Source organism: Vollenhovia emeryi, unplaced genomic scaffold (genome assembly GCF_000949405.1).
Source record: "Vollenhovia emeryi isolate VEMERY1.0 unplaced genomic scaffold, V.emery_V1.0 DF939124.1, whole genome shotgun sequence".
In the NCBI taxonomy this organism is placed as follows: Eukaryota; Metazoa; Arthropoda; class Insecta; order Hymenoptera; family Formicidae; genus Vollenhovia; species Vollenhovia emeryi.
In genome coordinates, this window is record NW_011967242.1 from 3,608,057 (window position 1) to 3,624,882 (window position 16,826).

The window sequence follows — 16,826 nt, forward strand, 5'->3', positions numbered from 1 at the left end:
GCGTAAATCGACGAGAAACAGAATTAAACACTTTTGATCTGATGGATGATGGTTTCCGTAGGATTCATGCTCGCGGAGCATTCCAGCAAACTTGTTCCTCGCGTATATTTTAGCGGTTTTTTTTGTCTTCGAGGAACGTTATTCAAAACGCATTAATTTTTTTTAACTTCAAACACATTGATTTTTAATTTTAAAGACATAAATTTTAAGTTGGTTTATGACCACACTGTTGAAAGTAATTGGATCACCGTTTCGTATAAAAACGTACGTAAATTAAGATAAATATCGGCGACGAAATAAATTGAAATATCGTATTTACGCAAATTTGTTTGTTGAAAGGTCTTGAAATGGGATATATTAAGATAAATGTTCAAAAGATAGACACATCTTTCGCGAGATGCAAATGTTAATTTCACGGCTCGTAAATGCAGAGAACAAGGACGATTGTGCGCGACGTTCTTTAAGATTTAAATTCTAAAACTATCGAAGATTCTCTCTCTCTCTCTCTCTCTCTCTCTCAACGCATTGCACCGGCGGCACGCTGCAGGATGTAAGACAGGCGAAATTGCGAAATTTCAATTGTCGAGGTACGACCTCGATCTTCGTGCGACGGCGGCAAGTGAATCGGGCCACGTGATTCTTTCGAGTATACGAGTCCTTTGCATGTTCCACGCCGCGTATCTACCTTAGATTCAACCTGCGGAAGTGACCCTATCGCATCGAAGGATCGACTGCTACAATTCCGCTTGGAAACCCCCTCTCTGATCCCGAACGATTTCCATCCGTGCGCGAGACCGTCCGTTCTAATTAGTTGCTAAGTGCCCGGGATTATGTACCTAATATTCAGAGAAACCTGTGAGAAAGTTCAACTTTGAAGTTTCGAGATACCAGAAGCCCCCCCGAGTTTCGACAAAGGTATCTAAATGCCGCTGAAGAATTCTCTTGGTACGTGCAATTTTCGTGCAATTATCCGGCAAATTTCGCTCAGCTATTTCAAGTATCTAACATCCTTAGAATGCAGTTCCGAATAACAGAACGTCCACGAGGTCGCTCGTGGACGCGGCGATTCGAGCGTACTAACGATAAGGCACTCGCGCTGTTCCGTCCGCCGTAATTTCTCGGATTACTGCAGGAATGCAACCGAGCACTCCTTCGATGCACCCTCCAACGAGTGCAATGAGTCGCGATCTCGCGCTGGCAAAGGCCACCAAACGACCGGTCACGCCAAACTTGCGCTAACAGACGAGACGTTCGAGGAACGCTCCTATCGACGATGAATTTCCAAGCGTGAAAAGAAAAAAATGGAAGATACAAATATCCATATTTATTATTTTACGTGTACTTTACTAGTAGGTAAGAAAGGAAAAAGTAAGAGAGAGAGAGAGAGAGATTTTATTATTAAATTAACCATTTAGTTTTATTAAATATTTTTGCTTGAAAATGATACGCTAAGGAATAATTCTCCATATACAGATCAATATCGAGAAGATACTAAGTTAATAACCATTTAATTTGTTTCTTCCGAATACATGAAGAAGGTCTCAAGTTTAGGATTCATTTCTTTGGAAAGTCCTCTTTAAACGATCTGTAATTCAGAATAAAATTCTATTTATAATTTTGTGCAATGTGACGTGTAGCGAAAAACATTCAAAAATTAGAATACACACACGGTATATCGAAAAATATAGATGTCTAAAAATTGGACTTACGTTTTAAAAACATGAAAATAAAAGTGTGTTGTAAAGAGAAAAACTACACCGAGAAAACAAAGTTGTTAACGTTACTAGATATGTTTAGTTGGCATTTCTTTAGTCCAAATATGTTATACATTTTTTATTAAACTTATATAATTTACTGAAACATATACTTTTTTAATTAACAAATGTTTATGTAAATTATCGAATAATGTTTATGTGCACAAATATTTGCTTAATAGCTCGTAACCGCAGCAAATATTTTCTTGATTCAACACTTTTTTTCTCAGTGTATTCATATAGTGGCGCAACGCGAGTATCCTTTCACACAAAATGTAACTACTTTGAAGTTCCATTAGAATAATTGTCGCTGACGGGCATCAGCTTCTTTCTTTTCTCTGTGAAGGCGGCACGCGATGATGTTGTCTAACGCCACACCCTTCATACATGATTCAATACAAACCGCAACTTTCTTCTTTAGAAGCTATGCAAACTATTCGAATACGGGTTGAATCGAATCAGTCGAATGAGATTCGGTTCGATTCGAATTTGAATTTCTATGATTCGAATCTGAACTATTCGAAAGCTTCGAGTCTAGCTGCTTCGAATATGAATCATACATTGTCGATTTTATAGAATCGTATTTTCCATTAATAATCGAAACAATGTGGTTGTGTTAAAAGGTACATTCAGTGGGTGTATTCAGTATTACAACTGCTCACTGAGCGGCTAAGTAATGGAATGCGAAATGATGTAGGATACCACATTAGACTATTTTAATCATTTATCTCTGATCTTATCGCTGATCTTTCGCCTAATTTCAGTTACTGTAACATTAAATATTTTTCCACATCAAAATATTCTCTTAATACCTACACGTTTAAATTCAATTTAATGAGAAAAAAATATTGTTAAAAATGGCCGATACTAGTATTAATTAATATTTCAATGATTCAATTCGATTTAATTCGATTCGCTTCGATTCGACATAGAAAATGTTCGATTCGCACATCTCTATTTCTTCTACCTATAATGTGATACGAAAAACTCATCATCTACGAGAGCGAGTGAACAGAAAAATTCGATGTCATTAGAACGGCGTCGCGAATGATTATTTCTATATATGAGGCCGTATCTCTTCCAATCTCGATACTTCCAAGTGATCATAAAACAAGAATTATCGACATTAAACACAGTTATCGACGTGAAACGTAGAATTTAATGATTACTGCGCAACGCTTGCCGGCCCGCCTTCTCCATGGCTATCCTTGACGATCTTCCGAAGGAGAACAGAATCTCGAGCTACAGAACTGCGGTTTTTCCGCTGGGCAAGTTCTTCCGCGCGTGAACAGGCGACACAATAGCGGGGCACCTACGCGTTATTATGCATCGCGCGCGGGAGAGGTCTCCTCAGGAGAAGAAGATGATAATGTCTCCCGCTTTCCCGCGCCGCGGTTTCTCCGGCACCTAGTCCGCCTACCTTTACGTGGTAGTAAAAACGTGTAAGTTACACGCGGGAGTCCGCGCGCGCGGTATGTGCATACCCACGTATAATACGTGCCATCGTCGTCGTTGGCTGCTTCGGCGAACGAGCCCGGTTGCCGTAAGTGACGTAACGAGAAAGACGTTACGTCCCGCAACGGACCCTGTGCACCGTTCTCTTCTCCGCTAACGCGACTGGGCCCCTACCCCGTCGACCCGTGGCTCACCTGGCGCAGCCCCATCCTCCCAGAAGGCATCTTCTCCGCGCGCGTCGCGTCGGGGCCTCTTCTCTTCTCGGGCGCGAACCTTCTCCGCGCTGCTGCAGTCGCGTCCGCGAGTCTGATCGCGCAGGTAACGCGTAGGAGTGCGAACCAAATCCGAGGAGCCGAGTGAATCCGGACAAGAGAGCGTCCAGAGAGCCCGAGGGGAAAAAAAAAAACATGGAGTCGACGAGGAGATATCTCGTCCTAATCTCGGGTACGTGTAATTAATACCGAGTGGAGTTCAACCCCGTCCAAGTGGAAAATGGGAATCGTCGCAGAAATTAAACGTCTTTAATGAACTTGCGGTTTATCGTATCGCCAAATATCTAAAACTTTGACATACCTCAACGGATTTTATTCAATGATAACTTGAGCGGTCTCTCATTCAAAGCTTCGTTCGTAGACGTGGTACTTTCGATCGAAGCAATCAACGTGCATGCGGTCGCGGCTATATGTGAATATCCCTCAAGTAGAAAGGTGTATCGATCTCCACGTCGCTACTTATCTTCATAATTCGCGAAGAGCTGCGTTCCAATCAAAGCGGTCGTGCGTTTACGAAGCGAGTCGATCGACAATTTGGAAAATTGTATAACGACGAAGTGTCTTTATGACACATTTTAGCATGCAATTTTTAGAATAAAATGAACAAATTCGTGGGTCGCATATTCGTCTGTATCCTGTCGATGTATTTGGCCGCGCGAATTTTTAATACGCATTTAATTGTATTAAGAAACATTTGGAAATATACAAGTAGTAAAGTGTTAATAAATGTGAACAGATGTCCGAAATAAATCACTATTATTTCGATCGTTTTCTCAATTTGTTTTTTTTTATAAATTGTAACGCGAGTTAGTTTTTACTCGGTAAATTTTTCACATATTTCAATATTAGTTATATACATAAGGGTGGAATACCGTAAAATTGTGGATTTGTCTGTCTTTCAGTGGGAATATTATGGAGTTGCGTATTAGGTCTTCAACGACCACCACCGAGGTATTCTCAGCAATACATGCCGGAAACCTCGTTCTCCTGTCGCAACAAGATTGTCGGTAGCTATTACGCGGATCCTGAGACCGACTGCCAAGTCTTCCATGTCTGTGTCTCTGTAGCCGGCTCTATTCAGGATTATAAGTGAGTGTTCTACATTACGATCTTGATAAGTGAGAATTCTTCTCAGTCTTTTATCGCCGACAGAAAGGCATTCGTGCATCGCGCATTAAGGGAGATACATTTCAAATAAAAGATTACGAGATTTAGAACCAGTTACTGAGCTCGCCGAGTCATTTTAATTGTCTCTTACTTAGGTTCCTCTGTCCCAACGACACCGCTTTCGATCAAGAGAGTCAAACCTGCGCGGACTGGTACGATGTGGATTGCGAGGCCGCGACTCTCTACTACGCCAGCGATAACTTCGACCTGTACAGAATCGGTTCCGGTCTGGAGTCCGTGCACTACGACAGCTTGCGTAGCAGCGACGCCGAGCCACAGGATCATCTTCAGCGCAGCGAGAGCAGCGACGCGGTTCGTTCCTCCGCGAACACGGTGAACCGAGTATCATCGTCCAACTACAACAATCGCGAGGTACTGCGAAGCAGCAGTAGCGGCAACTTGTACAACAGAAACAACAAGGAGGACGACTACGAGAACGAGAAGTCGTACAAAGAGGATCAGGACACCAAGAAGAAGGGCGGCGTCAGGAAGGTCAGTAGGAAGCAGCCGTACACCGGTAATGGTAGCGGCAACTATTCGCCAACGACCACCACGTCGGCGCCGGTCGTGTCCAATCAGAACGCCTACAACGGCAATTACTACAACAATTACAATAATCAACGATCCACGACGTACGTTTCGTCGACGACCGCCCGCCCCCAAGACAACTACAACAGGAATCAGAACACGCAAAGATACAGCGCGCCGTCGTCCACGTATCGACCCAGCACGACGTACCAGGATACGTATAGTAATTACCAGTCACCCAGCACGACCGCCAAACCGACCTCCAACGCCGTCTACCACACCAACTTCTTCAATGCCTACAACCCGAACTACAATCAACAGAATACCGGCAGTTCCGTTCAACCGACAACGCTGAAGCCGAGCAGCTACAATCCGAAGACCAGCCAACAGATTTATCAATTCGCGCAATCCACCACCGTACAGCCGAGCACAAATTACCAGACCAGCGATTACACCAACTACCAGCAGAGAAGCTACAACAACATCCAACGAGGGAGCAGCGTATCAGTCGCGTACCAGTCCACCACGCCCGCGCCTACCGTTTACAACAATAATTACAACAACAACAACAACAACGGCCAGTACAGACAACCAGCTACGTCCACTAGTCAGGATATTCCCCAGACCACCGCCAAATACTACCCCAACAATTTTGCGAGCAATAGTTACGCACCCACCACTTACAGCCCGGCAACGAAAAAATATGTCAACGTAGACAATGCTGCCGCGCAGACCGCCTTGAGGAACACTGACAACGGCCAGTATTTCGACAAGACCAGCCCAGCGATCAAGCCCTCCACTCAGTACTACGATAGCACGAAAACACCCAAGAAGGCAACTCAATACAACAACTACGACAACGCGAGCAGCGGCAAGTCGTACTACATCGAGACGAGCACGGGTAGCTTCAACCTCGCGAGATCTTCCGTGGGGATCGGTTTCAGTCCCGCGAGTATCAACCATCTCGCCGAGTCGCCGAGGACCACCACGCCGGTACCGAGGTAAACCTCCGACTTCCTTGTGATAGCCATCGAGATTAACCCTTGCCCAGAAAGATCGTAAGCTCAACCCTGAATCGCGTGAACGACGTTTATGAATACTAAAATATTAATTAAAAATCGTTATCTAGCGAAAGAGGATTTTATTGAAAGTATTACAGATCCCCGAAAGAGCCTACGATATTTATCTTTTGTCGTAATACCTTTCATCGAATTGTTTTAACTTCGTAGGATAACTTTGTAGATCAATTTAATGAGAGATCAATCGCGATGTTCTTCCTCTTGTTGCAGACGAGCTTCTAGCGCTACGACCTACAACCCGAATAACTTCAGTTCCAACGCTCCGAGGACCGCTCAACCGACGACGACGCCACGCGGAATTACGTACGTCAGCGGATCCGCGAGGCCGTTCACGTCGACGACTAGATTGCCCAGCAGCAGCGGCAGCAGCAACAGCGGCAGCAGCACGACGGCGCGACCGAAGTCGGGCAAGAAGAACGACTACGATTACGCGTATTACGACACCACGGGCGGCCTGGAATACGACGGGGTCGACCTCGAGCACGTCACCAGCAACAAGGAGTCCACGAAAATTGCGAGGAATTAAAACACTCTCGCGTCGTTGCCGCGTCAAATCCCTCGAGCCTCGTCGATGCCAGTGATGTAGAGTATTGAGGAGCAAGTATCTCCTTTTGTAGTTTCAGGTATAGGTATGTGTCTTTAATACCTATATGCTTAGATACATCTTTTGCACCTCCTTACGTAGACAGATTCATTATTTTTGAATATTCATCCTTCAGATTAAGCCTTTCTCAAAAAGCACTTATCACATTTCAAATCGACTCAATGGTTTACAATATGATTAAACGTAATCGAAGTTGTACGAAAGTGAGACTTCCAATTAGCTGAGATTAGACGTACTTTTGAAGTATCTATACCTAGATACTAGAAACAAAAGTACTTTTTACATCACTGATCGACAGGAGAACTCCTTGTGAATTATTGTTTGTTAGTGGCCAGTCATCGTCAAAATCGGTCTTCGATCAAGAGTATTCGCGCAAAGGGACGCGAGAGGGGAAGCGTACAAATATTGAATACCGATTTTGAGAGAGAAAAAGAATTATCGATCGATATTGGATCCACAATGCGTATATGTTCAATCGAGATTTGACGGCTCGTCCGCCGTTATTAACAATATAATTTCGTAGTTCAGTATTCTAGGCTAATTGTTTATACATACTTTCTTACGATGCTCGATCCGCGCAGCATTAAGCATCGACGTATCGATATTACGAACGTTAAGAAATTCTAAACAACGTTGGCGCAAAAGATTGTGTTTCGAACCCTTTTCCCTTCTACCTCGTCGCGCAAAAGAAAATGTCGAGGTAACTTGATTATTAATAACGCTTACTATATATTAATTAATTGGCGCGTAAATGCCGAGTTTGGTTGTCGAATCGTTAAATTTCTCACATTTTTCGTGCACGCATATCGACAAAAGCACGCGCGAGACGTGTCCAGGTTTAAGATTGTTTAATTACCTGCGTCCCCTGAAGTATACGTACTGAGTGTATATACACTATAATTATTTTAATTAAGAAAAGCATTAAACACCATGGTTTATTATTTCATCCTTTCTTAACGAATCATTTCTCACTTTAAGTCCAACACCAAGGTCGTAATTTCGACTACGATCAGACAAGTGATTTTTATAATCGCCACAGTATTAATCGCAATGACTTCTACTATTCGAATCAACGATCGTAGATACGATAAAAAGATAGCTGCAAGCATCGCCAACTTCTGTCGTACAAGTCGATTAATTCATTCGCCCAGTCAGTCCGCGAGAAAATGTAGCGTACGAGTACACTACGGTCGCATGAAGTTTACTTGACAAACCTGTCGCCCTATTCGATTTAGCTGCGTATGTACACGTCGCACGCACAATACTACGATCGCAAGGAGTTCACTTGATAAAACTATCGCGTGATGGCATGAGGGAGGTAATTCGAGACACGTGGAAACAAGAAATGCCTGAGCACACGACTTTTCGCGAACTGCGACGTCGACAAGCCAAGTCTTCCGCACTTCAGTAGCGCTAGATTTAACACGCTAGCGGCCCCAGCGTCCCAGGAGACAGCCGACGATCTTCGGCGCGAAATCCCGCCTTGAGACACGATCGCGAAAGCTCGCGGAATGATTCGAATCACTTTGTACGCGTCGCGACGCCGCCGCCGCCGCGCAGTTTCCGACTTCGAATCTATCGTGGCGCCGATATTCGAAGTCGCGATTCTCGAAGCCTCGAGATTCTCGAGGTATCGAGAGCCGTGGCGCGTCACGGCGCTGTCGTCGGCTACTCGTTGACCGTGAAGTTGGCCGCGCGGCGGTGGCGGTCTGCTATTCTCGCCTACAGCGTCAATTACGTCCTTCTGGTTATTCAGTTCGCTGGTTCGTTCACGTTCGTTTCAGGAGGGACTCGAGGAAATTTTTCAGGTATTTTAGTTCTCTACCTCGTGTCTCTCGCTCGTGACTTCTCACTTCGTTTCTACCACGAATTACATAATAATCACGGCCGAGAGACGACGACGTGCGAAGGGGAGTCGAAGTCGGAGCTGCATGCGCGGCGTGACGAGGTCCCCGAATGAGGGAAAGATCACTGAAAACTCTCGCCAATTCCGACGGAAGTCGCGAGGGGCATCCCGTCGCACCTCGTAGACGCGTTTCCTCTCGCGAACGCCTCGATGCACCTTTTGACATCGGGAAATTCAGGCCGTTGCATAACCCTCGGGGTTTAAGGTTACCTCACAGAGATTTAAATTTGTTTCTTCCCCGAACGACTCGTCTCCCGTGTCACTGGTCGTCCTGGCGCACTTTACGACTGTTCTACTCTCTGCTATTCTTATTTTACCAAGCTCGCTGTAGCCCTTTCTTCTTTTGCTAGGAAGTCAATCATGGGCAACACTCTTACCACAGCGTCAGTGTCGGCTGCTGACGTGATAGCACCGTTGTCTCAAGAAATCGTCAAGCCGGACTCTCACGGGACGCAGGAGAAAGGGATCGTACCGCCACCGGAGTGTCCCATGCACAAGTCGGGTCAACTTAACACTATAAATTACGCCAGCGAGTGTCCGATAGACAAAATGGACGAAAATGAGATAAATCCGTTAAACATGGTACGCATATACGAGATCTCTTTTTCGTCAGTCAATGAATACTTGTCCAGTCGTGTAGCGTCAGTCTCCTTCGTGTAGATGCCACCGGGGAATCAGCAGCCTGCTCCAGACCAACCGTTTCCTCTGCCGACCGACAGGCAGGTCTCGTCGATACCCAAGGCAACCGGGCAAGGAGAATTTTGGGTGTACCCCTCTCAGCAGATGTTCTGGAACGCCATGCTGAGGAAGGGATGGCGGTGGAGAAGCGAGGATATCTCCCAGAAAGACATGGGCGACATAATAAAGATTCACAACGCCAACAATGAGCAGGCGTGGCAGGAGGTTCTTAAATGGGAGGCTCTTCACGCGCGAGAGTGCGGCAATCCCAAGCTGCGCAGCTTCGGTGGAAAAGCGACCAAGTACTCTCCGCGCGCGCGAATTCGCCATTGGCTGGGGTACGTCGCTTTAATAATATAATCCCAGTTCTGTAAGCTACAAGTTGCCGCACGATTCGCACATTTTTACAATGCTGTAGACAAAAGATATGCTGTACTTTCAGATATGAGCTGCCGTTCGATCGGCACGATTGGATCGTAGATCGCTGTGGTAAAGACGTGAGATACGTTATCGATTACTACGACGGTGGGAAAGTTAACGACGAGTACAAGTTCGCGCTACTCGACGTGAGACCCGCGATGGATTCATGGGACAATATCTGGGATCGGATGAAAGTGGCATGGTGGCGTTGGAAATACCAGTCCAACGATGAACCAGTGTCAACGGCCACGGTGCATTAGTTTGGGAGTTGATGCCAGTGTAAGATGCCCTAGCCTGAGGAACTTTTATTGAATTAATGCCTTAACGATTATGCAACATAATGCGTGGGGAGAAATATCGCGTGTTATACACATAACTTGTGTACATATAAGTTATTATACACATAAGTATCATAAAAAGTTTATGATATTTAGTTTCACAAATATCATCAGATATGAAAGCGGATTAAAAAGTATCCGTACATAATAATAAATAAATTTTATATATTTTATAAATATACACGTGTATAGACATACCTTTTTCGTCCATTACATATAAATCAGTTGAAATTTATCTGCGGTGTCTGCTAGCAATCACTGAAATTTCACAGTTACAAAAATAATTTAATTACAAATTTGTTCTAAATCATAGAATTGTTATTAAATTGTATACTGTACATCTATACAATAATCTATATAAAAACACTTAAATATTTCATTTTGTAATTCTAAGATAGGTTGTTAATATTATAGTGACATTTAGCAAGTTGTTGCCAATTAACATAAAATATTCTCTATTTAATTGTAAGTATATAAAAACTAGATAAAAGAATTGTATATATATTTATTTTGTAGATAATGATGTTAATTTTTCACGAGTGTATATCTCTAATTTTATATACTCATGACTGTATTATTTATTAAAATTTAAGAACTACTGCCTTCCCTCGTCATACAAAACGAAAAAAATATGAGGATTGGACTTGTGAACGAACTTCAAATTAATGCATTGAAAAAACGTTACAATGAATTGACCAGAAAATATTAAACAATTCATATCTTCGTTATACAAAATTGCTTAATTACACGTTTTAAATTAGGAAATAAATAATTTGATTAATATTCACAATTATATACTGTACATTATTTTATTGTCAACATACAGTTCCATTTATTTTTTACATAATATTTATAATTATCATCAGAATATTTAGTAACTTTATATATTTTATAGACTAAAGTTTTCTTATAATTTCCTCAATTGATTAAGCACCACTCAATCGTAGAAAATTAATAATTATGCCGTAAAAGTTCAGATATCGTTGAAGCTAATTACAAGTTTTAGAATAAAAATATAAACTTTAAATACAAGAATATGTGATACATTCCTGTATCCTATATAGTATGTGATTCCTTCCTGGTAAAATATAAATAGCTTGAACTGTTCGTTTCGAGAGAGGTGAATTTCATATACAAGTCTTTTTAAAATTATAATCATCTTTCCTCCACAAGTTCCTTAACTATTTACCTTAACTTTCATACAAGTATTGTGCCCAAATGTTATAAATGATATCCTTTAAATATAATTTAAAATATATACCATTATATCAGACAGTACTGAAACTAAGAAGTACTTCATTTTCTGAGTAAGAATATATGTAACATTAATTGTTGATTATTAAAAATAATTATCGGGAGCTATATTCCTCATTAACATAACGTAAATTAATTGATAAACGTTATGTAATTAATCCTTAGTAAAATAGCCAACAGTTAGGAAGAAAAATAAACATTTAATTTTATATAATTACAAAAATTTATAATCAATGAATTATTTATGAGATAAATTCTCTCTCTGGCTGTTATTTTGGTTATTTTGTTTCTCGGCAGTTACATGTGTATATATTAGCACTGATATATGCATGATAATTCATTTTACAGTAATCTACGATTTTTATAAATTATGATTTTGCATAATCTAAACTTTTTAGCATAACAGTTTTTAACACTAAATATAAATCTAATATTATAACTGGCGAAACGCTCGATTCTCATTGTTCTTAACATTTTAATAAAAAAGCAGCTGCTATAAAATGTACCCAACATTCACAATGGTAACATTTACTTTCTTGAACACTGTATTGATCTTATTATTTAATACCTATTTAAAATTGTCAAATATAATAACGATGTTAAATGTGACGACGTCTAACATCAGATACGACATTTTATACTAAATTTTATTGTTTAAATAAAGTTTTAACCAAATTCTGATTAGACAAGATAGAACGTCATGTTGGCACATTAAACAACTTGCAGAAAAATTAATTATAATATTAATTATAACAACGAAGAGACAAACATTACCGACATATTTTTGTTTCTTAAAAATATATATATATTATTGTATTAATAAGCAACAATAATAAAAGCAGCAATGAATAGAAGCAGGAATAACAAAATATTCCATTTATAATATAAAATATGAAATAACAGAGAGTATCTAAACATGAAATACCCACATGAACATACAGTACGTCTCTGGGCATACTCCTTTATATCAATAAATAAAAGGCATTGCATCATTGCAAAAAAGCAATGTTAATTATTGCGTAAAGAAAGCGACTGACATATACTGACGGTAATTAATAAATTAGCGGAAGCATATTAGAAAAAATATATATATGTATAAATATATATATACATATATAACATCCTTTTAAAAAAATTTAAATTTAATATTTATCACACACTTACATGTGTCATAAAACTATATTTGTTTGTGAAGATTTGTATCTATGAGTCTTCTTTAATTCTTATGATATCAAGTTTCTCCTGGCTTACGATCAAATCATATCAAATCCTTTGATATTAATTTTGAACCTGTAGCCCTTTAATCTTTTTGTTATTCTTACAATATGTATACATAAACATATTTAAGCTGTTAAATCTGATTATGTGGTAAATAATGATAACAATTATTAGAGCCACAAAGACAAGGAGTATCACTGAGATTTCGGACGGAATTAGCCATTGCATCACCAGCATAGTCAAAAGTCACTTCCTCGCCGTTCTCTATGTCTCTAGACGCAAACAAGCATAATCGGGGCACGATTCCCTCCACCCTGACCGGTACGAGGGCAGAATTCGGGTCACAACTATGATTGGCGTAGCGTCCAATGTTTCCAAAATATTTCGGATCTATACAAGTTACAGTAACACGCTCGCCAGCGTGTTCCGACACCACAAGAACGTAGTTCATTACGTTGAGCTCCTTATTAATCTCGACTCTACGTCGCGCTTCCTGCAGGCCTATCACTTCACCGGCGTATTCGCAAATAAATTGACCCTTCTTTATCGGTTTATTCGTGAAAAGACCGAGACCTTTGTCGGCGACTTCTCTGACAATTAAACAATTTAACGGACCATTCTGTACTAATCTATTTCCACAATCCGGCCCACATTTGCAACGTGCATGGCATTCAAATACCGGGCCTGTTAGTGTCTCATATACAATTCGGGCATTAGAATAATTAGCAGAACCACGTGTACATGAGCAATTATGGCATTCAGTCACACACGAACAACCTACCACGTATTCTGATTCAAAATCTGCTACGTCTATCCCAGGCCCTGGTATATTATTTACTACATACATAACATCCGCTACACTATGTTCGTACGCATCGATAGAAGTACTCGCTTCCATGCTTACCGTAATTATGCATCAATAAAAATATCCAAAAAAGCCCAAGGACTTTTTAGGACAAAGGCAGCATGAGATAAATGGGGAAAAAATTGTCTTTTATAATTAAGAAGGGGATCTGTCTTAAATGATTTAATTAAGTAACCCTATCGTGCGGCACCAACCTGTAGAAGTCCCTGTACCGATGACTTAAGAGAATGGAATGCGGTCGCAGTAGGTACCGCTACAATTTTGTAGCCTACGTAAATTACAGCAACAAGGATAGATGCCTTAATGGTCAGTTTTACAATTTTATCCGTCAACGGGGGTGGTGGTACTCTGTGAAAGATTTGAAAGTAGATAATTGGTATGTAACATTGGTTTAACAAATGTGGGATCGACTCCAGTTCAGGCGAATCCTGAACAGCGCTACTCAATATTTTTCATACTTACTTCATGAGAGGAAGTATGTCGGAAGGCTCGACTTTTCCCCAATTTTCGATAATGCCAGGTGTGTGCCCTGCACCGACGATTCCTACGACGCGCGTTGGTTCGAAGGTATATGGAGAAGTACTATGCGGCCGACAGGCCAACTGCAGAGAATTCGTCAAGTAAATATCCCTCTCCTTCACGAATACCTCTCCCAACACCGGAAATTCCTCCTTTATGCTGGCGAGCATCTCGTCCATCATCGATCGTTGTTTATAGAGTTCGACTTCTTCTTGTGTAATGGGATCTTTCAGTATTAACAGCTGATATCCTAACTTTATGGTCTGCCACCAGGATAGCAAGCGCATCGCACGTTGCATCGTTATGGAAAGTGGTCGATCGGCCAGATGGACGATACAATTTGGCACATTTTTTGCCTACGTTACACAATACTTAATTATAGTTCAATAATTAATTACGGATAATGCTATTTATATTACTGCTGCATAACGACCTCCTTGAATGCCATCCGGAATTCTCCACCGGGTGGCATACCGAGCTGCTTGGTAACGTAAGCTGACATTCTCATTATTAAAATGTGTAGTAAACCCTCGTACAGTCCGTCTTCCTTAATGATTGCCCTAATGGTTTCTGTAGACAAGTAAATTAAGTGGCGATAACTGTATTAACGGGGCTACGCCACAACGCACTAACTGAAGAATTATACAGGAACTCACGGTAATCAATGTTTTTAACGTAATCAAACATTTCCTTCTCGTCAATCTGCATTATACCAACTCTGTTCCTGCATAGTTCAACCGCAACTATGTGAGGCTGCACAGCCTGTATAATCTTCAAGAAAACAGAAAAGGAACATTATTTTCAATACAGCGGCACATGTACGTAGAAACTTTTACAATTAACTTGTACTGTAAAACTAAAAATCAACACTTTACATTTCAACGGAACAAAAATGCACACGTAGTTACCTTTGACACGTCATTCTGACTTTTAACACTGAAATGTGCCGTTCCTACTAAGTACAACTTTCCTCCGTCCGGCGTGGTCAACAACGTCACAGTCTCCGGTAATCTTTCATCGATAGTGGGATCGTATTCCATTAATCTCGGCGTCCCGCTCTCTACGTTTCTGACTTTGCCTTTCTTTTTAAATCGTACATTGCAATCTACATCAGACCCAATTTCTGTATTATAAATACATGGTCAATATACATCAATAAGTAACATGGGTTAGATTAACATAAAAGAAAGCGACAATGGTACCTTGAGACCCTAAAGCTTTCCTCTTACTCCTCAACTGTTTCTGCATTACTGACATTTTTTTTAAGAGCACTACTCTGAGACGATAGCTTATATCAGCAGCAATGGCCGATTTCATTATTAGATTAAAAAGACTTTGCGACAGCGTGAAACCTTACAACACTAGCTACCAATAGCGTCGCTCACAACTAAAGACACCCTTGTCGAGTTAACTTCTTGACAACTAGAGGTGCTGAGATAAAGGCCTGTGCCCACGATGCTAGAACTTGGTCCAAGTTCTAGCATCGTGGACACAGGCCTTAACAGAAGCGTCCACAGAAATCTTCGTTGTTCTCACGCGTGTTTGCGGTGACTTTAAGGTGTGTGCGACACAATGGGTGCATCCAGAAGCACGACTGCTCACTGAGCGCTCGGTGAGCTCTTGTATCCGGTTGACATGTTCTCTTAGATTTAAAAATATACATCAGTCGAATACACGAGCTCACTGGGCGCTCAGCGAGCGGTCGTGATTCCGGGTACACCGAATGGTTTACCTTTGTCAACAACAAATTTGTCGCACATATCTCTCCTCTTCTTGTCGTCATTGTCACGGCTGTCTGAAGACTGTGCCGCCGATTGGGAATCCGACTGCGCTACATCGCGCCCGGACTCTCTGGCAATCAACTCTGCCGTGACGTCTTGTGCGTTTTGCTTAGTCGACGAACCGTGATCGCCCCTCTCGTCGATCAAGAGACAGCTCTGGTCTTCTACGGGCGATAGCAGATTGCTCTCCTGTTGGTCACCACCGACACGATCAACCTTACTAGATACGGACGCCATTGGTTTTCCTGAAAATTCATATACATGTGTACACATTCAAAGCTGTCTTAAAAAATCAAACGCTTATAATGAAGATTTGAAGTATCTCTATTAGGACTATAAACTGTTAGAGTGATTTCCTGTGCAACAGAATAAGATACAGCAGAGAAGATACTAATTTGTTGCACATTTCTGATGCTCTTGTAACAAGAGGCGTTCCCGAGCTTCACTGAGAGACGAATCCTATTACCGTTGTACGTCTTCTTAGGCAACAGATGTGAGCTGCAGCAACATGTTTCTTAACCCCCGTGGAAAACTCCTGGCACGCTCACAGAAGTAGGTTGTCGCGCCGCTACAACAGAAGAGCTGTCCTCAATTCGGTCAGTCGTCGTCGTTTATCCTACGCGAGACTTACGTGGCAAGCGGAAATTCGAGGGAGAATGTAACGTATGGGAGAAATGAGCATCGAGGCAAACGTCAAATGGATCGGAGCGGAATCATCGATTCGTCGAGTGGCACGACAGCAAGCATAGCTCCAGGGGCTCCAGGGTCAGCTCGTATAGAGTACAGTCAGAGAGAAACCTGAGAGCGGCCACTCTGGTGTTTTACTTGTTACCATTTCGCTAAGCAGTTTCCAGCGCTTTACGCCCACTTTTATTTTTGAAACTACTCCGCTACGCCCATTTTCAAGCACTGTCGATAAAGTCTCCAGGTAATACTGGAGGAGAGTCTCTCATTCTCCGTTTTTCATGAAAATTCATAGGATCGGGTA

The 16,826-nt window shown here is 41.6% G+C and overlaps 4 protein-coding genes across 11 annotated transcripts in view; 2 read left to right on the plus strand and 2 right to left on the minus strand.

Annotated features, from left to right (window-relative positions):
- Nucleotides 1–7,805, plus strand: part of LOC105569494 (GATA zinc finger domain-containing protein 14) — a 49,154-nt gene extending 41,349 nt beyond the window's left edge. For 2 of the 3 annotated variants that reach the window (XM_012026005.1, XM_012026003.1), the window contains exons 2-4: nt 4,384–4,570; nt 4,744–6,177; nt 6,466–7,805. In XM_012026005.1, the coding sequence (XP_011881395.1) occupies nt 4,449–4,570; nt 4,744–6,177; nt 6,466–6,781 (1,872 nt within the window). In that variant the 5' untranslated portion in view covers nt 4,384–4,448 and the 3' untranslated portion in view covers nt 6,782–7,805. Of the gene's footprint in view, nt 1–2,649; nt 3,654–4,383; nt 4,571–4,743; nt 6,178–6,465 lie in introns of those variants that run through there. The other variant, XM_012026004.1, reaches the window with a different exon arrangement.
- Nucleotides 7,806–8,516: 711 nt separating this feature from the next.
- On the plus strand, nt 8,517–10,994 carry LOC105569497 (cytochrome c-type heme lyase). Its single transcript, XM_012026009.1, has 4 exons — nt 8,517–8,667; nt 9,116–9,347; nt 9,426–9,781; nt 9,886–10,994. The coding sequence occupies exons 2-4, from the start codon at nt 9,126–9,128 to the stop codon at nt 10,121–10,123; spliced, it is 816 nt and encodes a 271-aa protein (XP_011881399.1). The 5' UTR covers nt 8,517–8,667; nt 9,116–9,125; the 3' UTR covers nt 10,124–10,994.
- Nucleotides 10,995–12,733: 1,739 nt separating this feature from the next.
- LOC105569501 (probable histone-lysine N-methyltransferase set-23) lies at nt 12,734–13,591 on the minus strand. Its single transcript, XM_012026016.1, has one exon. The coding sequence runs from the start codon at nt 13,569–13,571 to the stop codon at nt 12,807–12,809; it is 765 nt and encodes a 254-aa protein (XP_011881406.1). The 5' UTR covers nt 13,572–13,591; the 3' UTR covers nt 12,734–12,806.
- On the minus strand, nt 13,536–16,814 carry LOC105569498 (traB domain-containing protein). Of its 6 annotated transcripts, none has more exons than XM_012026013.1 (9): nt 16,470–16,814; nt 16,305–16,406; nt 15,790–16,083; nt 14,966–15,162; nt 14,714–14,828; nt 14,491–14,627; nt 14,001–14,413; nt 13,733–13,886; nt 13,536–13,619 (listed from the first exon to the last, which is right to left on the minus strand). In XM_012026013.1, exons 3-9 carry the CDS (start codon nt 16,073–16,075, stop codon nt 13,590–13,592), a joined length of 1,332 nt encoding a protein of 443 aa, XP_011881403.1. In that variant the 5' UTR covers nt 16,076–16,083; nt 16,305–16,406; nt 16,470–16,814; the 3' UTR covers nt 13,536–13,589. The 6 variants fall into 6 exon arrangements, with proteins under 6 accessions (XP_011881403.1, XP_011881400.1, XP_011881401.1 ...); XM_012026010.1 differs by having other exon boundaries at nt 14,966–15,180; XM_012026011.1 differs by having other exon boundaries at nt 14,966–15,180; nt 16,305–16,420.
- Between the last annotated feature and the right edge of the window lie 12 nt (nt 16,815–16,826).

Bases quoted from the DNA above. Each gene is read 5' to 3' on its own strand.
- LOC105569497 (XM_012026009.1), top strand. From the start codon at position 9,126: ATGGGCAACACTCTTACCACAGCGTCAGTGTCGGCTGCTGACGTGATA. The intron at 9,348-9,425 runs GTACGCATATAC...TCCTTCGTGTAG, and splicing joins AGATAAATCCGTTAAACATG to ATGCCACCGGGGAATCAGCA. The intron at 9,782-9,885 runs GTACGTCGCTTT...CTGTACTTTCAG, and splicing joins CGAATTCGCCATTGGCTGGG to ATATGAGCTGCCGTTCGATC.
- LOC105569498 (XM_012026010.1), bottom strand. From the start codon at position 16,075: ATGGCGTCCGTATCTAGTAAGGTTGATCGTGTCGGTGGTGACCAACAG. The intron at 15,181-15,789 runs GTAAACCATTCG...TTTATAATACAG, and splicing joins CAAATTTGTTGTTGACAAAG to AAATTGGGTCTGATGTAGAT. The intron at 14,628-14,713 runs GTGAGTTCCTGT...ACTTGTCTACAG, and splicing joins CGTTAAAAACATTGATTACC to AAACCATTAGGGCAATCATT.
- LOC105569501 (XM_012026016.1), bottom strand. From the start codon at position 13,571: ATGGAAGCGAGTACTTCTATCGATGCGTACGAACATAGTGTAGCGGAT.